At 45.8% G+C, this 25,154-nt stretch overlaps 1 protein-coding gene across 7 annotated transcripts; it reads left to right on the top strand.

Annotated features, from left to right (window-relative positions):
- Positions 1-288: 288 nt before the first annotated feature.
- On the top strand, positions 289-25,150 carry LOC108025764 (uncharacterized). 7 transcript variants are annotated; one of them, XM_050889324.1, is made up of 10 exons: positions 289-555; positions 1,576-2,505; positions 3,879-5,182; positions 11,866-13,535; positions 14,435-14,791; positions 17,271-17,472; positions 17,542-17,705; positions 17,787-19,738; positions 20,483-21,312; positions 22,254-25,150. In XM_050889324.1, the coding sequence occupies exons 2-10, from the start codon at positions 2,200-2,202 to the stop codon at positions 23,329-23,331; spliced, it is 7,863 nt and encodes a 2,620-aa protein (XP_050745281.1). In that variant the 5' UTR covers positions 289-555; positions 1,576-2,199; the 3' UTR covers positions 23,332-25,150. The 7 variants fall into 7 exon arrangements, with proteins under 7 accessions (XP_050745281.1, XP_050745280.1, XP_050745274.1 ...); XM_050889323.1 differs by having other exon boundaries at positions 22,251-25,150; XM_050889317.1 differs by having other exon boundaries at positions 289-489; positions 17,542-19,738; positions 22,251-25,150.
- The last annotated feature ends 4 nt before the right edge of the window (positions 25,151-25,154 follow it).

Genomic DNA, 25,154 nt, shown 5'->3' with positions numbered 1-25,154 from the left:
AGAGAGAGCAGGCGAGTGTGTAAGCGAGAGCGAGAGCAAGAGGGCGAAAGGCTCTCCGTAATCCAAACGCCTGAGTGGGACCAGGGAGCAGGGGTGGCAGAGGGGCGGTGGGGGGGACCTTTGGCGGCGGCCGCTTCGCAGGACTTTTTCGCAACGAAGAGCGCAGGAGGAAGTGGCGCTGCCGCCGCCGCCGTCGCCGTCGCCGTCGCCGCCGACGTCGCTGCCCTCGCTGGCGACTGCGGCGAGGACATACACATAAATAAAAAGTCCTTCATTCCGTCGCGACCAGCGAGTAACGGCATATGAGCGCTCGCAGAGAAATCGCTAATCACGCACGGCGGACGACAAAAGCCCAAAGAAGAACAGAGGCAGAGGAGGAAAAAATAGCAGAAAAATAGCAGAAAAAGAGCAGAAATCAAGCCAGATTGCCAAAAAGTTGGGCAGTTAAATTAATAAAAAAAAAATTGCCGAGTGCCAGATCGCCGCAAAGTGGGCTACGTTTATTTTTTTGACCAGTTATTTTCGAGTGAACAGTGAAAAGACGTGGAAAACTGTGTAAGAAGGCTCGAGGAGCAGAAGAAGGCGGGGCGAGGCGAGGCGAGGCGTCTAGCTGAACCCACCACCCCCAGGCCGCCCACAGAAACCACCCAGTCCCCCTGACCGCCCCCCCCCCCCCCCTTTTAGCCTGACCCCCCTTGGGCGAAAACCGCCACCGCCTCGCGCGCTCTCTCTCTCTCCCACTCTCTCTTTTCCCTTGGCTGCCCCACCACACACACACACACGCACACCCTTGTCCTCCAAATAAAAAATGAAATAGTAACGAAATTATCGAAACAGCGAACACAACAATAACAACAAAATATCTGAACAGCCTGTAAGGTGGAACAGCACAAGGAAAGCTGAAGAATCAGCATCCATTCCCGAATTTTTTGTTTATTTTTTTGACTGTAAGTGATTGGTGAAAGTCTTTCGGAAAAATCTGCAACCTTATGTTCGCCCTGTCTGTGTGTGCGTGCGTGTGTGTGTGTGAGTGTGCGTGCTACTTGGGGCAGCAGGAGCCATCATAACAAGACGGGCTGGCCTGACCGCAAGAACCCGAAACCGCAAGCCAAGGATGTGCCACGAAAACACACGTTTGGCAGGAGCCCCCCAAATTTAACTGATACATTAATAATAGCAAATAACTGAACAAATTCCAGCTGTAAGAATGCCACAAAGTGCGCAAAAGTAAACATTCGCCGCCCGATACGAGTATATATAGAAAAAAGTGTAAGAGGCGCCTTGGAAAATAGGAAAAACGCAGAAAATAACACGAGAAAAGGGAAAAAGTCCTTTGGCAGCGTTGCCACCCGGCGCCAAGCCGAGTGGCTTTCGGCGAACGGTATTTTTTTTTCTTACTGCTTTTTCGCGTTTCCCCTACGTCGCCGTCGCCGTCGGCGTCGGCGTCGACGTGGACCGAAGCAGCGGCGGCGCTGCTGATAGATATTCAGTTTTTCCTTTTCCTCCCAATGGATCCTTAACGTTTCCCGTAAAAACAACACGCAAATATTAAAAAACAATAAATAATAATAACAGAAAAACAGAATCCTAAAGGAAAAGCTGTGGAAAAGCAATGCAACAACAGGCAGAGCAACAACAACAGCAACCAGAGCAGCAGCAGCAACAACAAAGAGTGTAGTGGGTCGCACGCGCGACTTGTGTGTGTGAATAATGAAGAAGAAGCAGAAACAACAACAGCAGCAGCAGCAGCAGCAGCAGCAGAGGCAGAGCAAGGCGCCATCTGAGGCGGAATCGGAGGCAGACCGCCCCGCCAGCAACAGCAGCAACAACCATTCGCGTCGCAGCAGCGCCAGCAACAACAACAAATAGCAAAAACTGAGCAGCGTTCGGCAAAGCGCAGCAACAGCAACAAAGGCAACACTGAAAATAACAACGGCAGCAGCAGCAGCAGCAGCAACAACACAAATTGCAACTGCAACGGCAGCAACAACCAAGCGGCGACAGGCGGTAAACAGCAGCAGCAGCAGCGGCAGCAGCGGCGGTAGCAACAACAACAACAACAACAATAGCAACAGCGGCAGGCACAGCAACAGCAACAGCAACAAGCGCTGCAGTCGCAGTCGCAGCAGCAGCTGCAGTAGCAGCAGCAGCAGCAGCAGCAGCAGCAGCAACGCTAGCGTCGGCAGCGACGCCAGCAGCATGTCCAAGACCAGCAGCGGTATTCCAAATGCAGCAGCAACACAAGCAGCAGCAGTAGCTGCCGCAGCCGCCGCCGCCGCCGCAGCAGCAGCAGCAGCAGCAAGTGCAACAAATGCCGCCAATGCCACCGATTTTAGTGCGTTCGACTTTAACGATAGTTCCGATAACTCCGACACGCCCCTGGTGCCACGCCCACCCTTCCTGAGCCGCGCCGCTGCAGCGGCCGCAGCCGCAGCCGCCCTCACCAACATCAGCAACAATTCGGCGGGCTCGGCGGTCACCCCCAGTCCCAACGCCTCCGTGGGGGTAAGTGTGGCCCCCAATAGGGTTAGCCGCCCAAACTAAGTTAGCCGCCCAAACTAAGTTAGCTAAACTACTCAAAACTAGATCAAACGGTCCTAGCATCCCTTCAAAATCATTCCAAACTCATTTCTACTAATTCGGCCTTGTAACACTTTCTAGACTTTCGACGTACTCACTAGATTTAGTTTAAAAAGTTAAGGAAACATGGAAGAAAAAACTAAGCTAGTCACCAGGTTCCTTAAAACATGATCATACACTTCTAGCATTTCATTACAATCATTATAACCTGATTATAACTTTTATGATCTTATGATCTTCGATCTACTTACTGAATTTAAAAAGTCATGGAAACCTTAAGAAAACCACATTTATCAACATTTCATTTTCGTTTTTAAAATATATATCATTTTGTTTTTAAAATATATTCAGTCGTATCATATGGTATTTAATATGAGAGCGCACTGTAAATTAAGAATAAACTTAGGTAGGTAGGTAATTAAAAAAAGTATTTACAATCCTGCTTATACTAAAGTAAATCACATTTTCTACAAGAAAATTGAATAAATATAAAATAATAATCAATTCTTTTTAAATTTAAAAATTCAATTTGTCTTTTTTTTAAGTGTAAAAAGTTTTTTGGAGAATTTTAAACGAAAAAGGCCTTTTAAAGGGAAAACCGGAGCATAGAAAATGATTATAGAAAATTTAATACATATGAAACAATCAATTTTTTTTTAATTTTCAATTCAATTTAGCTTTCTTTAAATTGTAAAATTTTTTTTTTTTAATTTAAAAACAAAAACACTTTTAAAAGTGAAAACCGGAGCATAGCTTTTTCTTACTTTTCCACCTTACAGTTCCTAATTTACAAATCAAATTCCTGTTTTTAAGAACAAATAAATTTAGTCTATTAGAAAAACTTTCTAAAAATTAAATTTTTTTTAAGTAATAATATTCTAGGGTATTTGATAATGATTGAAGTGACCTAAAAAAACCCATGGTCTACTAACAAAGTTCCTAGTTCGTGATAGGATAACGAATAAGTTTAGTCTTAATGTTTAAATATACATAAAAAAATATATTATATAAGGATCATATTGATAAAAGATAGGTAATTCCCTTTATTACTATATAAGAGAATTTTTAAAGAGAAGTAAATCTAAAAAAATACCTAAATTTATGCATTGGTAACAAAATACTTAATACTTTTACCATGCGAAAATCAAATAGATCCTTGTGTGTATTTTTTTCAGTGTAATCATAGCTTAGACCGCTTAGTTTTTCGCATTCTTTGGCTAAAATTATAATTTGTCCCCCTCTATTTCTTATTTTTTCCCATGAAACACTCCAACTTCACTATCTTGGTGCCACCACAGACATTCCGCTCATCGCCAGCCGGGGGCGAGGAGGAGGACGAGGACGAGGAGGATGACGACGAGGAGGACGAGGAGGAGGAGGAGGAGCACCAGCAGCAGCAGCAGCAGCAGCAACAACAGCAGCAGCAGCAACAGCAGCAACTTGCGGCCGAGCAGCAGCAGCGAGCGGCGGCAGCGGCGGCCGTAGTGGCAGCGGCGGTCAGTGCGCTGCACAACGGCAACAAGCAGCAGCACTACAACAACAACAACAACAATAACAATGGCAACAGCAAGTCGAGGGATCGCGACGATCACCTGCAGGCACAGCAGCAGTCGCAGCAGTCGCAGCAGCCGCAGGACGACGAGGACGAGGACGAGGACTACGACGAGGACGAGGAGGAGGACGAGGAGGAGCAGCACCAGCAGCAGCAGCAGCAGCAGCATCAGCAGGGCAACGGGCATGACCTCACGCCCACGGACCTGCGACATGTGCTGCCCAGCAGCAACCACGATCAGCAGCAGCAGCAACATCAGCAGCAGCAGCAGCAGCAGCAGCAACAGGAGCCCGCTGCCTACGATGACGAGGACGAGGAGGAGGACGAGGACGACGAGGATGAGGACGAGGTGGCCAGCAGCCACCTGGACAGCCGCGCCACCCTCTCCTCCGCCCACCTGAACAGCAGCGCTGCCGCCGAGAGCAGCGGCCTCCATATGGCAGCGGCAGCGGCGGCAGCAGCAGCGGCGGCGGCGGCAGCGGCTGCCTCGGCGGCCAAGCTCAGTGCCCAGCTGGAGCAGCAGCAGCAGCAGCAGCAGAGTGCCAGTGCCCTGGACATGGCCACGCCCATTGCCCCGCCCCCGCCCAGTAGCCTGCTGGGCGGCAACAGCAACACCAGCTTCTCCACCAACAACAACAGCAACCACGCCCTCAGCTCCACGCACGGCAGCCTGGGGGCGGGCGGTCAGGGCACGAATTGCAGCAACGATCTGCTGGCCGGCGGCGGCGGCAACTCCCGCGGAGGTTCCTCCCTGGGCATGGCCATGAACGCTGCCTCGCTGCAGCAGCAGCAGCAGCAACATCAGCAACAGCAGCAGCAGCAGCAACAGCAGCAACATGGCGGCGGCAGCGGGGCAAGCGGCGGCAGCAGCAGCGCGGCCAGCGAGCGGCGGAAGTACCGCCACCAGAACTACAGCAAGAACATCTACATCGGCACCAAGAACGCCGAGAAGTGGGAGCACATGCGCACCCGGCTGCAGTTCAAGAACGACGTGGAGTTCGTCGCCTACCTGCTCAACCTGGCGGACAACGACACGGATCGGCTGAACAAGTGAGTAGTCCCCCTATAAGGGGGTTAACTTCTTCAAAAATTTATTTTTTGTTTAGATATAAGAAGGGTTTTATCAGGGTTTACTATGTTTCTAGCTTGGTTTCTTTATAACCACAAAAGAAATGCATAAAAAATCCTTAAAAAAATAAGAACATGCTATTAGTAATCCATACTGTTTCAAAATCATCCATACTAATTCGTAACATAGTTACTTTCTTTTTACATAAGTTATTATTTTCTTATGAATCATTTTGTTTAAATACTCTTTTAAATTGGAGATTTTCGAATACCAACGGTTTTAAAAAATAGTATTTTCTAAATACCATTTTTTAGAGAGCTCCAAGTGGTGGTATTTTTGGTGGTATTTTTTAAGTAAACCCTCTTAAAAAACAACAACCCCTCCATTTTAAGTACAACACAAAACAAAATCCAACAATTTGTCCTAAAATTTGATTATATTGTCCACAATAACCCATAATGCCTCAGAAAAAAAGTATTTTCAGTATATTTTCAATGACACTTAAAATTTTGAGGTTAGTAAAGCTAAATGCAACAGGTATTTACATGTTGGTTTGGCTAATACCAAACGCCATGGGAACTCTTTAATGTGAGTCCATAAAATGTATAGGTAATACACATTTAGACAAAAAATTGGGTTAAATATTGAATAATTTTCAAACTGCGTTTCCAATATTGGCAACCATTTGCCATAAATCAAAATGAGTTAAACCTTTAAAAGATTCAACTTATAGTATTTTATGCTTCATAAGTTTGCCCCCATATAATACATTTTTTTTCCAAAATCTCCTACGAAAACTACAAATCGTTGGAAACGGAATGCTAGAGGTAATAAAAGTTGGTTGCCAACAGTGAGGGGGTTCTATAAAGTCGGCTTTGGGAAGATATCCCCCATTTCTTGTATGATATCTTGCTCTGTTAATTAAGCCCGTCCCCGGGGAGGAGACAAAGGAATGGAATCGGCTGCAAGTGGGAGATCTGGCAACGCTCCGCTGGCCATCATTGTTGATAGTGGTTCGCAGATACGAGCTCACACACACACCGAGAGCTTTTTGGGCTGGTTTTTGCCTTTTCTTTTTTTTGGGATGGTGCACCATGGCTCAAGTGCCACGGGAGGGGAGGGGAAGCACAAGCAGCGAGCGGTACAAAAGCGATCCATGTAAAAGCGATTCATGCCCGAATGCATCCCGGGCGCACCACCACCCCCAGAGCAACCCTGCAACAACATCGCACCACCCGTTCGGCCGTCCGCCCGTCCGCCACCCCCTTGTTGGCCGCGCGATACAAAGGCACAAATGCGGTACTCGTGCGGTTGCATGCAACGGAGCTTTCATGTTGCTGCCGCCTCTTTGGGCGCCTCTGCCGCCTCTGCGGCACATATACATATATGCCGTACGTACATATATGCCGCACACTCCGAGCATATTCCGTATTTTCCGCACTTGCCGTAGTCGAAATCGGAACCGTAGTCTCGGAACCGTAGCAGTCGCAGTTGCAGTCGCTGCCGCCATGTCAGCGGAAGCGGAAAAAGCAACACACTCACAGGCGCAAACTCAAGCCAAATGGCCAGGGGGGGGGGGGGGGGGGTTGATGGGTGGCAGTGGGTTAAGGCGGGCGGTTGGGGGTTAAGGGTTGGGGCATGTGGTTGCTGCTGCTGATGACTGCTGCCTGCCGCCTGCCGCCTGCATTTGCATGCCATGTTGCCAATCGCCCACTTACACGCACACACACACACACCCACACACCCACATACACCGCACGAAATGGGGGGTGCGCAGGGGCAATCATTTGGAAACAAAGCTGCATTGTTCGGCAATCGCAGAGTGTCGGGCCATCAGATACGCTCGATGGGCGCCAGCAGCCGACAATGTAATTACACCAGCCACCAGCTTACAGAAAAGCAATTATTAAATAACTCTTAGGTCGCATATTATCAACATTAATTGATAGGAAAAAGGTGGATACTGGACTTTTCAACTCATTTTCCTATACAGCAAGACTATATATTTATAAAAGATTTAAGTTTTTATATAGATATGCCATTATAATATATTTTTTAATTAATTTTATAAAAAGCATTAAGTAAATGAAAAATAAAATTACAAATATGGGTATAGACCTAGAATATATCCTAGAATTCGAATTTGTTATATTAGATTTTTTATATATATATAGAAAAATCTGTCTTTAAGGTTTTAAAACATTTTATATATAGAGAGAGGGTTGTAGAGATGAAATTTCATCTAACCAACAATAGGTAAAATTAAAAACAGAAATAGATATTTAACTTTGAAGAGTGTGTTATTACCAGTAATATGTTAGAATATTAAAAAATAAGTACTATACACTCACCAACACAAACACGTTCGTTCGCAAAGATTTTCAATCCATAGTTCTTGACTTATGAGTTTGGAGCTCGAACCAATGGGTCCGAATGATGATAGTATCATTAATTTTAAAAAAGGGTAAACTGTAATAAAATTAGGCATAATATACTTAATTTTTTTTTAATTTTGAGAGAATAGAATAGACTTAAATGGAAATTAAATATTTTTAGTGGGATAGAATTTAAGCATCAAAAAATAAAATGTGAGTGTATTCGTATTGATATAGAAAACAGGCTATTACACCTTTTTTGATTTTATATATAACTATTAAAAACTAATCTTAACTCCTACATATATCTTCATCTTTATAAAATATATATATTTTTTTGTAATAAAATGATATTGGAGAATAATGGAAGTCACTAACCTAATGAAACCCAATAGCCAGTAGTTGAGAAGAACTTTCCTTGTTGCAAAATAAATTTTTAAAATTTTTCTCTGTGTAGAGAAGCGAGCGAGGAAGAGGGCTACACGCACACATTCATGTGACTGGGAGGTTCCTTCGGATCCCTGCAACGTGAATGCGTCGCGAATTTACCATCTCCCTCCCCCAGCTTGCCACTCCCCCTTTGGTACACCTTCAACCTCCTCCGCCCACCGCCCACCGCCCACCACCCCCGGCCCCTGCCACGCCTCGCTCTTTTTGTTGCTGCTGTTGCATTGCAGTCGAGCGCGCCATTTGGCGCTTTGAATATGAAGGCGGCCTAGGGGGAGGGTGCCCGTCCTTAACCAAATGCAAAATTCCAATGCAGAAATGTCTGAATCTCAGTTGTGTTCCGCTCCTGCCCCCGCCTCCTGCTCTTTATCGGCCACTTCCTTTGGCATTGGCTGGGCTTCCAAGGGGGGTTTCGAGTTTCGCAGGGGTTTCCAGGAGGGATTCGAAGGGGCTTACCAGGCGGAGCAGGTTGTTGCCTGGCTAGCACACATAGCCGAGTCCTTTTGGGCCCGGCAGAGGAGCCTCGGTTCGATCATTAGCGAACACGTTGCACCACATGTGAGTGCGGCAGCGACTAGTGTTACCTAGCTTTGAACAGCATTCCATTTCGATGAGCCATGTTCCTAATAACTTCAAAACTAAAACCAAAACTCTCTGGTATAATATTTCTTGAACATTGCTCCTTATACTGAAAAATCAGGCTTTAAATTACATATCATTTCATCCATCTTTAAAAATTTTTATATTTTCTATAATTATTTAATAGAATATCTTGAAAATCATGAAAACAGAATGGTACATTATTTTTTAAATAAAGCAAAGATGATATATCATTTTATATGGAAAAAGCAGCCCTTAAATTTACTTCTCAATAAAAGCGATCCCAAAAAAATATTTATATGTTTTTACTTTTTAAGAAAAGGTCTCTGAAAATAATAAATCAAAAAATATTAGATCTTGTTGATTATTGAAGAACTTTACAAGATCTATAAAACGAAAATGCAATGAGATAATATTTTTTAGACATTACAAAAAAAATGAAAGAACTAGTTAATAGAAAATCTAGAGGGATTATTATTATATAGAAATTCAGAATATCTATAGTTTGCTTTATTGCAAGCTCTTAACTGCCTTTATCAAAGTAATAAGCATTATCTTTTATATTTTGGAAAAAAAGGTTTAAGTTTGATATCCAATAATAATTATAGAATGGTACATGGGGAGTTATTATATTTAATATATATTTCTACGCATTCTGACATAAAAATCGCGAATTTTATTGGAACAGAAGAAACATATCATAAATTTATTATTTTTGAACTCAGAAATCTAAGAAGAAGTTCGGCTTTAGGGTGATTTCGAGTGAAATAGATGATATCACATAGGATCGAAGAACCTTGCATCGGCATTCGCCCACTCGTGGCATTCACCCACTAATCAGCAGCCTCGTTTTCCCATCTCCCTGGGCCAGTGCGAGTTTCCACAGCCTCAGCAGACGCACACACACTCACACTCGCACACAATAGATAACATGCCAGCCCCAGCCACCCCATATCCTTCGCTGCCTTCGCTGCCTTCGCCGCCTTTTGCCAATTCGCATTTCGTATACGCCATGTCGCCAATTTCTGCGAATTTTCGCCAAAAAGCACAAAACTGTTGTGCGATTGTCTTTGTGCGAGTGTGTGTGTGTGGGTGTGTGTATCTGTGTGATATGTATCTGTGTGAGCGCCTCGTTTGTGCCGCTGACTGTGTGTGCTTAATGCGCCAACGAGCACCGCACACGAAACACAGAATCCCAAAACTCCCCAGCCTCGAACATCGGAAAAGCCACCGGGCTGAGTCTGAGACCCTGGACCACCCCCTGGACCACCCCGTGGACCACCCACTGGCGCACCCCCCGCTGGGCCCTCGAGCAGCACATTAATGGCGGAGACACTCGCAGTCACCAGAATAGGAGCCCCCTAGAACTGGAACCAGAGCCAGGAATATGCTCGCTCCCTGCGGTCAAAGAAGCGCGATGATGGGTTGGTTGGGCCTGGAACAGGGCTTGGCACTGGGGTTTGGGTGGAAGGTTGAGACAAAGTGGAGCAGGGTAAGTGGATACCGAGGGGGTGGTGGGATGGCGGGATGGTGGGCTGATAGGATGGCTGGCTGGATGGCTGGATGGCTGGATGGCTAGATGGAATGGTATCGCTTGCTGTTGCCGCTGTTTTCGATATTGTTGTTATGCTTCCAAGGTGGAGGATTTAATGAACGATAGCACAGGGGCGGGCATTAGAAGGGGCGGGCTGATGGAGGGGTTGCCATGTGGCATGTGCAGCATCTAGAGTTCGGCGCCAACATCGTATCGCACTCAAAGCGACCGTTGATGAACGATGGCAACTCAAAGATTGCCGCTTCACCTCCGTGTTTGGGTGTCCAAGGGGGTCGAAAAGTACGTTTTAACCATTTGTTTCAAGTAGTTGATTCTCTAAAAAATTTTAACAACTACTAGTTGTTGAGAAATATAATAACAGAGCTGAAAAATGTCTAGGAAATTAAAAAAAAAAGACGAAAATATATGTTAAAATACCATTTACGTGGATTATAACTATGGCTTCTTTTAGGAATGCTTCTTTTAAGAAGGCTTCTTTTAGGAAGGCTTATTTTAAGAAGGCTTTTTTTAAGAAGAATTCTTTTAGGAAGGCTTCTTTGAAGAAGGCTTGTTTTAAGAATGCTTCTTTTAGGAAGGCTTCTTTCAAGAATGCTTCTTTTAAAAAGGCTTCTTTTAGGAAGGCTTCTTTAAAGAAGGTTTGTTTTAAGAATGCTTCTTTTAGGAAGGCTTCTTTCAAGAATGCTTCTTTTAGGAAGGCTTCTTTTAAGAAGAATTCTTTTAGGAAGTCTTCTTTGAAGAAGGCTTGTTTTAAGAATGCTTCTTTTAAGAAGGCATCTTTTAAGAATGCTTCCATTAAGAAGGTGTCTTTTGAGAAGAAGCCTTTTTTTAAGAAGCCTGTTTAGTAAAACTATTTCAACAGTACTTCTACAAACTCGGAACTGTTTCCAAAACTTTTTGGTATACAGGCAGATTAAGACATTAAAAAATAATTTCCCCGCCAATTTAACAAATAAGTCAAACCATAGTGACATTCCTAGGGTATTTGGGTATTCGTACCCATTCTATTTTTTATTCTGACGTTGGTCCAGACTTTTCCTATAGCGATTCCTGCCTTTTCCTCCCTTTGACCCCTCGAGCGGCACGCGAAACAGCAGGCAGAGTAGTAAGCAAAATTAATTAAACGCAAAGGCGACAACAACATGGAAGGACAGTCCGCGATGGAAAGAGGGGAGGGTAGGGGGATGTCCTGGTCCTGGCAGCAGGATAAGGGATTGGGCCGTAAGCCAGAAATAAATATATTCCATCGACCCACTTTCACAGACCGCGCCAACTATCGTAGCCACACAATTTTTTTGTATTATATTACACCAAAAAATATTAAGCTTAAATATTATGTTAATAAATAAAAAATGTTTATAAAATTCATAAAAAATTAATTTTTCTTTATCTATGATTTCATATTTCGAATTTATATGAATCATAAAGATTAGTTGGAGGCAGAATATTTTTACAATTTCCTTTCCTTTAAATTTCCCTTCCTAAACAATTTAATAATTCTCGTTAGATTCACTCGGAATTGTTTTCAGTGCCACTGCAACTTAGATGCTAAGTCACCCAACCACTCCCTTCTTTTTTTTTGCAATTCGTTGCCTCCATATTTGTTGTCAAAGCTTCTGGGAATTGTTTGCAGTGTCCCCTCCACTACTGAATCCACCCACTCATCCTCTTCTCTCTTTTTTCCTTTCAGCCTGCCCCCGCCCTCGCCGGCGAACACGCCCACGAAAGGCTTCGACGGCAACTTCAAGCTGGAGCCCAATCTCAGCGCCAAGGACTTTGCCGCCCCGCCCGAGTCCTCGATCAATGGCAACGCCAGCGGAAATGGCAACACGAGCGGAAACGGAAACGGCGACTCCACCTCGGCCGCCTCCATGCCCATGGCCACGCCCACAGCGCCGCAGCGCAAGCGCTACAAAAAGCGAGTGCAGTTCAGCTCCGAGGCGCTGAACGGCTTCGCCGGCAAGGGCAAGGGATCGGCAGCGGGCTCCGGAGGAGCAAGTGCAGCGGGACCTGGTTTCAGCTATGCCAAGTCCAAGAAGCAGGAGGCCAAGGCGGCGACGGCGGCCCTGAAGGCCGGAGCAGCTGCAGCAGCGGCAGCGGCGGCCGCCGCCTCCAGCGCCCTGCCCGAGGTCCTGGACTGCCGCATCGCGGAGAAGATCAAGAGCGAACTGGAGGCCAACAGCAAGGAGTCCCTGCCCAATGCCCTGTGCCTCAAGAAGGCAGCGGCGGCCGCGGCTGCGGCGGCGGCAGCAGCAGCCGCGGCCAATGGCAGCGAGGAGGAGGACGAGGACGAGGATCAGCCGCCCCATCCCCACCTGCTGCCCGTGCTGGCGCCCTCCGATGCCGTCGACGGCATCACCGCCAGCAATGGCCAGGCGGGCAACTTCCATGTGCGCTCCAAGTCGCAGGGCTCCAAGAAATCCCAGGCGGCCAAGGCGGCGGCAGCGGCGGCGGCTGCGGCAGCGGCAGCGGCGGCCATGATGCCGCCCAACTCCTACGACGAGCACGAGGATGAGCCCGGCGGCGTCGGCGGCGGTGGCCTCGGTGGACCCGAGGAGGACGACGAGGAGGACGAGGAACTGGACGAGGAGGCGCTGGCCCGCGAAATGAAGATGGAGCAGAACTTCGTGGAGGAGGAGGACGAGCACGACATCGCCTTCCGGTCGCATCAATCCTGCCGCGAATGCTCCATTGCCCACGACCACAAGCTGTGCCCGCTGCGCAATGCCTGCGGCAACGTGACGGACGCAGTGGATCTGGGCGAGTGGATCGAGCGACGCAACCTGGAGGCCCTGGCCAAGCTGAAGGCCGATGCCCAGCGGCAGGCGAAGCGGGCCAGCGGCCGGCAGCGGCACGAGGACGACGACATGGAGGATATGGAGGACATGGACATGGACATGGACGAGTCGTCGCAGCTGTCGGAGCTGGAGACCAAGCCGCTGATCACCTTCGCCGAGGCCTCGGTGCCGGCGGAGTTCGAGCTGCACAACGTGGAGCCCAATGTGACGGGGGTCTTCGCCCGCACCGAGGTGCGGGCCTTCACCAAGCTGGGACCGCTCATTGGCCAGCCGGTGCAGACCGGCGAGGTGCGCGAGGGCAGCGACATGAAGTGGATCTTCGAGATGTGCGAGGCCGGGGCGGACAAGTCGTATCTGCTGTGCTGCGACAACCCCAACGCCTCGAACTGGCTGAGGTTCGTCCGACCCGCTCCCAGCTACGAGGATCGCAACGTCAACCTGGTGTCCATCGACCGGCAGGCGTACTTCGTCAGCTGCCGCGACCTGAGGAACGGCATGGAGCTTCTCTACTGGAGCGACGACTGCAACACCATGTGGCGCAAGAAGCACACGGAGAAGACGAGTGAGTAGATGGGCATCACTTTGTTTTATCCTGAAGAATTCGCGTTCATTTTATTTCTTGTCATAAAAAGATCTATGAATATGATACTCTTTTAGTTGAAATCCATTCAATTCATCTTTTGTAATGTTTCCAATAAATATATATGGCCTCCAATTATTTCACAATTTTTTTTTTTCGATATCCTAAAGAATTCGCGTTTTTTTAATTACAACTTATTGCTATAATTTAGTCATGGGCAATCCCAGATTTGTGAATTTGAGTTATTCTGTTGTATCAAATTCCAACAAATTCAAATGATTAAAATCCTAAAGAAGTCGCGTTTTTTTTAGATTTTACTTTACAGTTGTGATCTATAGATCCTAAAGAATTCGCCAAACTTTAATTATAATTTTTGACATAATTTGGACATGGGCTATAACAAATTTATAAATTGGAGTACTATTAAGATCCTGAAGAATTCGCGTTTTTTAAGATTTCATTTTGCAGTTCGATTCTAAAGAATTCGCGTTTCCTTAATTATAACTCCTTGTAATACTTCCGCTATGGGCTTTACAGACTTGTGAATATTAGTTATTCTTATGTTTAAAATTCAAGTAAATTGAAATTGTTAAGATCCTGAAGAATTCGCGTTTTTTAAGATTTCATTTTGCAGTTCCGCAGTCCATTGTTTCAATCGGAAAAAATAATTCTAAAGAATTCGCTTTTCTTTATATTTATTTTAACTTCTTGCAATAATTTGGTCATGACCTATCACAGACTTGTGAATTTGAATACTATTAAGATCCTGAAGAATTCGCGTTTTTTAAGACTTCATTTTGCAGTTCCGTGGGCCCTTGTTCCGCCACAGATTTTTCACCAACCTCCTTTAACTAACCACTCCTTTCTCCCCTCGACCACAGACTGCGGCGGCTGCAACCTGAAGTTCGAGCACCCCCTGTACTACCGCACCCACTGCTCCGTCTTCCACGACCCCTCGATGAGCCTGACCATCCGCAAGTACCACTGCAAGGTGTGCGGCGAGCCGGTGCTGGGCAAGGACAACATCATGAAGCACGCGGCGGAGAAGCACGACGGCAAGGGGGCGTACCAGTGCCAGTTCTGCAGCAAGTTCTTCCTGCGGCTCAACTACCTGGAGATGCACCGCACCTACGGCTGCGCCTCGAATCCGAATCGATCGCGGCCCGTCTGCGACTTCTGCGGCCGCAAGTTCTGCCAGCCGCAGAAGCTGAAGGCGCACATCAAGCGCATGCACAGCGGTAAGTTGCGGCTGCCACAAATCCAGATCGTAACTGTGATCGTACACCCATGCGTATGCGCAACCCCCTATATTACGTAGCCGCATCGTAGGCCCACCGACTGCCATGTCGTGTGTCGTAAGCTCGTGTCTAGAGTGTCGTAAACATTTTATAGCAAATAGCAAATAGCATTTAGCATAGACACCGAATGTCGTATGTATCGTAAGCTTCTGCATAAACCAAACTACTTGCGTATGATTGTACTAACACCGAGTAGAGATCACAGTTTCCACAGAAAAGCAAAGGCTTTGCTTCTATTTACCTTTCCAAATTTTTAAAATATTTTTTAATACCTTTTTATCCTGACTACCTTTATTTGCTGTATTTAAAACTACATTCTAATTTTATGAACTTCATTATAATATTATTTTTTGTATCTCAAATTAGGGTAAAGAAAACTTCTTTTGGTTGTCTCCATTTATCTAATTTAACTTTTAGCAATACTTTTTTGAAGATTTGCATATTTTTAATATATTTTTTAGTAACTCCTAATGCTAATAAACTTAATTTTCTGCATTTAATACAAGATTATAATTTTCATAATAATTTTTTGTAATATAAACATACAAAAATCTTAAATTCATGTAAGGAAAAATTTCTAAAAATTTTGTTTGACTCCATTTATCTAATCTAAGTTTTAGCAATATGTTTTTTAAAGAATTGCAAATTTTCAAAATATTTTTCTTTATTCTGACAATTTTTATTTGCTGAATTTAAAACATAATTTGAATAATTTTATAATAATACTTATTATGCTATTATAAACATACAAAAATCTCAAATTAATGCAAAGAAAATTTAAAAATATTTAGTTCAATATTGTATCTATTTTTTAAGTTTTGTATAATTTACTTGTACATTATCATATAAAAATGTATTTCTTTATAATCTAAAAGGTTTTATAACACAATTTTTTTAAGTGGCAACTGTGATCTTGAGCCGCCAATATCTACACACTAACAACCACTATAGATCTACACTACAATGTCCTATGAACTAATCGTAAACCGTAAAGAGTCGCTTAGCTGTAAAACTAGCTTTAATATCTAAGCCACCACACCCAAAGTCACCATCACAGCAAAACTAGCGATATGTGTAACACTAAAAGCATCTGCGATCGCTCATCTCTCCTAAGTTGCAAACTCTTTAGTTACACACCGCCTAAATTGGTTGATATGTATACTTTACGATCCTTTGCTAGTTACTTGGAGTTTGTATTTCGTTTGTATATGCTATTATTCATTATTGAAATATCGTATGATAATCACACATTTAGCTACGCACTGAAGTGACTGCAAATTGTTGATTAGATGAGGTGTTTGTTAAAATAATGTATTGATCAACTTTTTGAAAGGAAGAACATGGATATTTCTTTAAAAAAGGCTCTCCACTTTTTTTTTTAACGAATTAGAAGAAATGTAAAAGTTCCATTTCGTTTTAGAATAATTTTTTTTTTCTAAAAGTAAACAAATTTGCGAAGTTAGTGGAAATTTCTTAAGGAAGGGTTCTGTTTTTTTTTTATGAGGAAATTAAAAAAAATAATCACTTAGAAAATTTTTTTTGAAAAAGGTATTTTATCCTTTACAGGTCAAAATATTTGCGAAGGGATTTCTTGGGAATTTCTTAAGAATAGGTTCTGTATTTTTTTGATACATTTTTAAAACGCTTTAAAAAACATTTTAAAAAAGTTTTTTATCTAAAAATTCATCCTAGTAATTTTTTTCATTAGGATCCTAAACGTTCAAACTATTTTTTGAAAGTTTTAACAGATTTTAGGCTTTAAATATTATATACCAACTCAGTTTTATAAGAATATTAAAAGCGTAAAATCATTTTTCAATGATTTAGTATTCAATATGTAAATCGTAGATGTGGAATTTTAGATAAAAAGCAGCAATACTTGATTGGCTAATAATGTTTGCTAAAAATTCAGAAGAGTTTTGAACTCTAATATTTTTTTGGTTCTATATAAACCATTTTAACAAGGCAAGGATTGCAATAATGTATGGATATTGTATAATCAGATGTTTAGTTTTAGTATGAAACCCTAAGAATTTTGTCTAGAATTTGATATCCATAGTTATAAAAAATAACTGACAGTCCTTCAGTCGCCGTGCATTTTGAGTGCTAGCCCGAGAAAAGTAGCCTGCCTTGTGTAACCGCTTTTAGTGAATGATTTGCCTTGGTTCGATTATGGTTTTGTCGATCATTGGTTTCATAGAGTACGGCCCGAACCCCAGACCTTATGATTGCCAGCCCCAAGAGCTGGGGATCCGTGCCTTTTGTGATTCGGCTTTTCGGTTTTATGTTCGTTGTTCGTTCGTTGGTTCGTTGGTTCGTTCGTTGTTGGGTTGGTTTCTGGTTATGGATTATCACTAAGTTGTTCTTTCAAAATCACCACAATCCGAAATTTCATTTTCTTCATACAATTTCATTTTAGATATGGCTGAAGTTTTACGAGATTTTCAGTGTAAATTATGTTCAAAACTTCTAGGATCGCGAGCGGCACTGCAGCGCCACTCGAAGGAGGTGCACAGCCGCAACTCGACGGTGGTGAGCTGTCCGCGGTGCCAGAAACTCTTCCAGAATCGCAGCAATCTCAAGATCCACATGCTGACCCACTCGGGCGTGAGGCCGTTCAAGTGGGTGGACCCCCCCCAATGCCATTCAATAGAGTCGTTATAATCTTACACTCCTTTCGTATCCCATAGATGCGCCGAACCGGAGTGCAATGCGGCGTTCACCACCAAGCAGTGCCTGCAGTTCCACTACAAGAAGGTGCACAACTACACCCAGGAGCAGATGCCCAAGATCGAGCGGAGCGTGGCCTATACCTTCGATGCCTACTCGGGCGGCATGAAGGTGGACTTTCTGGGTAAGCAGACGGCGACGGCGACGGCCACGGCCACGCAGCCACGCCCTAATGCGGCCGTCGTCTCCCCCTCCTCGTTCACAGAGCAAGCCCCGCGCCGGCGGCGCAAGAGCCTCGAGGACCAGAGCTCCATGCTCAGCGGCTCGCTGCAGAGCGACGCGGAGTTCAGCGACGACAACCTGTTCGAGGCGATCAAGAAGAGCGGCAAGTCGATCAAGGACCTGTGTCGCAACGAGCCGAATCTCTCGCTGCTCAGCTCCAAGATCTCCAGCATTTTCGGCGACAAGGTGCCCTCGGCGGCGGCCTCGCTGTCCGCCTCCGTTTCCGGTGCCGCCGCCGCCGCCTCCGGCGGTCGCAAGCGGAAGCGCAAGAAGGAGCTCAGCGCGGCGGCCCAGCAGCAGCAGCAGCAGCACCATCATCATCACCACAGCCACCAGCAGCAGCAGCAACACCAGCAACAGCAGCAACAACAGCAGCAGCAGCAACAGCAGCAGCACCAGCAGCAGCAACACGCCCAGCAGCTGCAGCACCAGCAGCTGCAGCAGCAGCACGTGCAGCAGCAGCAACACCAGCAGCAGCAACACCACCACCACCAGCAACACCAGCAGCTGCATCACGATCCGCAGCAACAGCATCCGCAGTACCACCCGCACCAGCTGCACGCCCACGCCCTGCCCCACCAGCAGCAGCAGCAACAGCAGCAGCAACAGCAGCAGCAGCAACAGCAACAGCAGCAGCTCCACGGCGATCCCGACGACGAGGAGGTGGAGAACGCGCGGCTGGAGCAGGTGCGGCGCAAGCAGAACGCCCAGCTGAGCCTGGTGGAGTCCTTCCTGACCACCACCGCCCAGCGGCTGAGTGCCCAGCAGCAGGTGCAACAAGTGGTGGCCGCGGCGGCAGCCGTCTCGGCCATGGCCGGCGCTGGCGAGGATCCCGCCAAGCTGGGCCACATGATGGGTCACATGGGCGTGGGCGTGGGCATGGACGAGGAGGAGGACGATGACGAGGACGACGAGGATGGCGGCGGAGGCGGCGGCGCTGGCGGTGGCGGCGGCGGCTCTTCGGTGCACTCGCATGTCCATGCCCACCAGGCGGCCCACCACTCCCATGTCCATGCGCACGCCCACCCGCACCACGCCCACTCGCACTCGCACGCCCACCCGCACCAGCATCCCGCCGCCCAGGGGGCGGGGCAGCAGGACTACCGCCATGCGGCCGCCATGAACGCGGCCCTCGGCCAGAATCTGGTGGTCAGCAAGGGCAGCAAGAAGTGGATCCAGGAGGTGCAGGACTCCAGCGAGGTCGGCGGCGAGGGAGCGGGCGGCGGCGGCGGCGGCAGTGGTGGACCCGGTGACAGCGGCGCCTGCAGTCAGCTGGTGGCCGGCGGCTCCGGTCCAGGCTCGGATCTGGGTTTCGCCGTGCCGCCCAGTGCCGTGGATGAGCACAGCAAGCTGCTCGGCCAGAATCGCGACTTCCTGGCGCGGCTCATGAGCAGTGCCAGCGCCAGCCATGCCCATGCCCACGCCCATGCTCACGCCCACGCCCATGCCCATGCGCACGCCCACCAGACGCATCAGCCGCTGCAGCAGCACCAGCACAGCGCCCACAGTCGCGAGGAGGACGAGAACAGCTCCTTCCTGGACGTCGTCGAGTCCAACAACAATGCGGCCGCCGCCGCCGCTGCAGCCGCCGCAGCTGCAGCGGCCATGTCGCACTATGGCGGCGGTGCGGGCGGCGGCGGCGGAGGTGGAGGCGGCGGCAGCGGTGGCAGTGGGGGCGGCGGCAGTGGCGGACAAACGCCCACGGGCCCGGCGACGGGCGGCACCGTTTCCGGCGCCGACGAGCCCCAGATGCAGATGAACTCCCTGGCCCACTCGCAGTCCTTCATGAGCTCCTTCTACAACAACGCCAACGCCCGCGTGGGCGGAGTGGGCGGCGTGGGCGTGGGCGGCGGCTCCTCCTCGGCCAGCATGCTCGTGGAGGCGGCCCTCAACTCCGTGGGCAACATGATCGACAGCGAGAGCAGCGACCTCAAGGTGAGTGGTTACAGATTTAGAGCATCATTTCACTGAACGTCATTGCACGCATCCACATGTAAAACTCAAGCGGGAAATTCTAGGTATTTCCAAAAACATTTGGGAAATTTATTTTTTGACCCATTTTCTCATTTTTTGTTTGCAAAAAATCTCAAAAATCAAACATTTTTAGATTTTAATGCCAAAAGATTGGAAATTAAACAGTTCCTTTACAGCAGCGAAAAAACTGATTTTTTAGGGCAAAAAATACGAGATTCAGATTTTGGTCAAAAATAAGATTTTTCCGTCCAGTTTTTCGACCGTAGTTTCGTCGAATCAAGTCTTAATCATAAAAGACCGACTGTTTTGAGCAGCTAGCTTCCAGTGCTATCAATCCCAATCATTTTCAAAAAAATTTATTTTTTACCCATTTTTGCTTTTTTTTGTATTTTTTTTTTTGCAAAAAATCTCAAAAATCAAAAATTTTGAGGTTTTAATGCCAATAGATTGGAAATTAAACAATAAGTTCAACGAGGTATGAAACTCCTCGTTTTGACACTTATTTTCAGTATTCCAGACGAAATCCTATTTTGTAGGTCGAGAAAATGAGATTTAAATTTTGGTCAAAAATGCTCGTTTTAACCTGTTTTCCAAGAAAACAATCCGTATCAACTAAATGTTAGAACAATTATTATAATTTTTCGTAATTTCCTTATTAATAAGGAGAAATCGCTACCTCACTAAACACATTTTTACCCCCCTTAGGTTCCCACCGACAACCACATAAACAGCGACAGTCCGATGAGCGCCCACGTGGACCCCGAGTCGCAGCGCTTTGGAGCGGGCAGTGCCGGCGGAGCGGGAGGAGGAGGAGGTGGCGGCGGAGGAGGTGGCTCCAGCGGAGGATCCTCGGGCGGGGCGAACGGAGCGGGGATCGGCGGGGCCATGGACAACCTGGAGAACGAGCTGAAGATGATGAAGAACCTGGGCAGCTTCCCGATGCAGATTCCACCGCTGCCCATGTTCCAGGGCGCCTGCAACATATCGCCCAGCGCCTCGACGCCGACGAATCCGCAGAGCAACCAGAACCAGAACGACGTGGATGTGGATGCGGGCAGCACGCCGCGTCCACAGCATCCGGACTCCGATGGCTTCTCCTCGTCGCACCATCGAACTCCGCCCTCGCCGCCGCCCATTTCGCCGGGTCGCGACTACGGCGGCATGTTTGGCGCGGGCAATGGAGGAGGCGCTGGCCCCGGATCGAACAGCACACCGGCGGGCAGCTCCAGCGGCGGCGGCGGAGGAGGCGGTGGCCCCGGTGGCGGCGGGGCGAACAGCATGTCCGCCTCGTCGCCGCTGCCCGCCCTCCAGCCGCAGCGGAGGAACGCGTCCAGCGTGGGCAGCACCTATCCGGAGCACGAGCTCATCTCGCCCGCCTCCTCGCCGAGCATTCCGCGCTACAACTTCAACGGCGACATGATGCGCCACAAGCGGGCCGTCCAGGAGCAGGAGCACCAGGAGCGCCAGCGGCAGAACATCTCGCGCCACAACCAGATGTCCAGCGACGAGGAGAACAGCATCATGCCCCAGAACAGGTGATGATTGCTGACTTATCCATTAGGATATTTTCAATTTTTGATCTCATTTTGATTAAGTTTATTTCAAAATAGTATTATAATATATTATTTTAAAATAATTCTTATTTTATAGTATTTGTTAGCTTGATTGTTTGTATTTTATTAAATTATAAGTTATTTTATTATCATTTAAATTTGTTTATATTAAATGTTTATTTACAAATAAAAAAAAACACTGTAAATATAAATCTTACAGTGTTTTTGAAAAGCAAACATTCCAAACTTTTGAACACTTTTTTCCAAAAAAGGAATTGATTTTTTTACTAAACTCATGGCTAATAAACTTTAAAAATGATTTGTAAATTGCTAAATAGTTGGTATGATTTTAATTAATTTTAATTGTATTAAAATTTGTAATACCTATTTGCTTATTTTGATTTTCCATTCTATTAGATCATTTTAAACTGAAGTTGATATTTTAAGACTTTTGGTTTCAGACATTATTTTTTACAAAACTAGAATAGATTTTTAAAAGCTTCGCTTAAAATCATTTATAATAAATATCGTCAAAGGATTTATTTGTAAATATTTATAGAGTTAGTTTCTTTATTTTATACAAATTTATGAATAAATTTATGAATGAATACCTTCGTTTAAATTATATTTGATTTTATATATAAAATATTTAATATAAAATATTCAGCTTTACATTTTGAAATACTTTAGTGTCAAATATTATATTTATAGCAATAAAAATAAATAAATACGTTATTTGTAATCATAAACAATTAATTTATCTGATTTTTTACTTAAATTTCATTGAATTATAGTTTTAATTTTAAGGTTTTATTTATTTCTCTTTTAAATAAAAATTATTTATTTAAAGAAAAACCTATAAAACCTATGCCTGTATATAAACCACATTATTTAACGATCCCCATCCTCTTTGACCGCAGCAGCGCCGGCCAGGACATGCGCATGAAGTTCCCCCAGTCGCAGATCGACCTCATGTACTCCAAGTACGAGAGCATGGCCAGCAACCTGAAGTACAACAGCCAGGAGCTGGACTCGCCGGCGGAGTACCGCCAGGCGGGCGGCGGCAACGGCGGCAATGCGGCGGTCAGCGCGGCGGCGGCGGCGGCAGCGGCGGCCAGTGCCGCCAACGACCTATCCGACCTGCAGGGCCTGGACATGAGCTCCAGATCGAATGCGGCCAGCAGCAACTACCACCACAACTTCCAGTTGCCGAGCAGCCGGTACCACCATCACATCTACGACATCCTCTCGGATCGCGAGCAGCAGAGCCAGCAGGCCCAGCAGACGGGTGGCTCCGTTGTGGGTGGTGGCGGCGGAGGCGGTGGCGGCGGTCCCGGAGGGGCCTCCTCGGTGGTGCACCAGCAGGAGCACGGCCATGGGCAGCACCATGCGATGCAGCAGCACCAGCAGTCGGCGGCCGCCATGCACAACATGCTTAGCGAGCAGCTGGGCGAGCAGGAGCACGACCAGACCACCTCGGTGGACCTCAGCCGGACGGCCAACTATGTGGTCTCGTCGCCGCCCCAGCTGCCCTACAACCATCCCACGCACCACGACATGCTGCGCATGGCCTCGCTGGATCTCACGCCCAACACGGCCAACATGGCGGTGGGCAACAACCGATCCTTCCTCTCCTCGCAGATGCAGCACCAGAGCCGCGAGAGCCTGGAGCACCATCGCCTGCTGTCCACGGTGGAGCAGCACCGCATCCTGGCGGCCTCGAATGCAGCGGATCAGCATCGCCTCCTGGTGGATCCCACCGCCCATCTGCTGATGGAGCAGAACAACCGGCTGCTGGGCACGGCGGATCAGTCGCGTCTCCTGGGCGAATCGGCGGCGGCGGCTGCCCAGAATCGCCACATGGCCCGCAGCTTTGGGGCCTATCACCAGGTGGCCTCCAGCAACTACCATCCGGGCGTGAGACCACCGCCCGTCCTGCCCTCCGCCAACCACCACGCCTCCAATCCGTCGAACTACCACCCCTTTCCCGCCTACTACTAAGGGGTTGGGGGGAGGAGGAGGGGATGCGGATGCAGTCGGGATAAAGTGCACTTTGTGGGTTCCAACTGGAGGACAACCAGAATCGAGTAGCCTAATTTAATTTAAAGTTTAGTTTCCCCGAGATATCCCCTTCAGTTGATGCAGATTCCAAAGAATATCCATTCATAATTTTCACTAAAAAATATTAAAGGGCTCGTTAAATAACATTTTAAAAATTAAACTAAAAAAAAAACAATTAAAAAAGTAAAATTAAAGCTTACTTAGATTTTTAATGCAAATTTTAAAAATTCTTAGTTGGCGAATATACATTTTTTAAATATTTTAAGAGTTATGTAAATGTTTAAAATTTGTCAATCTTGAAAATCATTTGAAAAAGTGACATTCGTAGTTGATATTTTTCAAATTGATGATCATTTTTACATAAAAATATTTGGAAATATTGAAATTTTTAAAATCTATATTATTTCTCATATTTAATATTTCCCAGTTTCAGCACTCCAAAACATTTTTTAAAAATATACAAATGAAAACATTTGGAAATATGAAAATTATAAAATATCAATATTTCATTTTAAAAACATTTATTTTTAAGTTAAAAATTTTTCAGTATTTCAAAAATTTTAAGAATATTTAAAAACGTACAACAAACTGCGATTCTTTGGAAAACTGCACTCAATTTTTTTTTTTGGAATCCCACACGACCTACTGAACCCTCTGAAACTAAATTAAAATTTCGAATTTTGATTTCGAAATGTGTGCCAATACGTCTAAGTGTAAATTTTGATTTGCTTCTCTGACATTCGACGGCTGGCAGATCGGCAGATCGATTTTGTATTTGTACACAATAATATTAAATATGTATAGTTGTATAGGAAGCATAATTATAATAAATCTATATATATATATAAAAAGAGATGTGCGAGAAACCCGGAAATGAGTGCGACAGAAGACATAGAGAACGATAAAAACATAAGCCTGATGCGAACATTTTTTTAAACGCGAATTCGCCGCTGAGTTTGGATAGAAAAAGGTAAATGATATAGGGAACGATGTTGATAATAATATTTTTACACCAAGTGAAAATAAATGCATATAAACGAGTACAAAGTGTTAGAAGAGGATGAAAATTCCAAACAAAAAAATCACCCAGATTCGGCTTTCCCATGAAACCAGATCCCAACTTCTACAACTTCTTCGGCTTTTCCCCGATCCCCCAGATGCAAAATGCAAACTCAGCGATCCCAAAGAGAAGAGTACAGGCACAACAAGATGCACACTACATATATGTAAAGCAGATATAGATATATGAACGCGACCGATCAGGAACTTAGCTCAAGCATCTTAACACTTAGCGGAACGAGTCCGAAACTTCGAAGTCTTTTTTTTATACCATTTAATTATAAATAATGCGTATCCAGTATGGTATAGGGGCTATATATCGATATAAACTACCCGCAACTGTACTAAATGGTATCTGTATAACTAAGTTATGGTTTAATGTAAATTATTAAATTTATATAAGAGTGCAGAGGGCGATAAAGGAGAGGAAATACCGCATAATGAAACGAGATAAACACCACATACCAAAAAAAAAATATATATATAATACAAAAATAAGTATAAAAAAAAAACAAAAACATGATAATAAATAATAACACACACACACACACACCCACACACTGAGAGAAAAGGGGAGAGAGATCGCTGATCCACATGATATGTATACATCTATATATATGCATATGGCGTAATCAAATTATCGATTATTAATAAACCGTAAATCGAACAATTATTTGAAAGGAAACCAAACTGCCCGGCTTTTC

This window comes from Drosophila biarmipes, chromosome X (genome assembly GCF_025231255.1).
Source record: "Drosophila biarmipes strain raj3 chromosome X, RU_DBia_V1.1, whole genome shotgun sequence".
Lineage (NCBI taxonomy): Eukaryota > Metazoa > Arthropoda > Insecta > Diptera > Drosophilidae > Drosophila > Drosophila biarmipes.
This window is presented reverse-complemented; position numbering and strand designations above follow the sequence as displayed.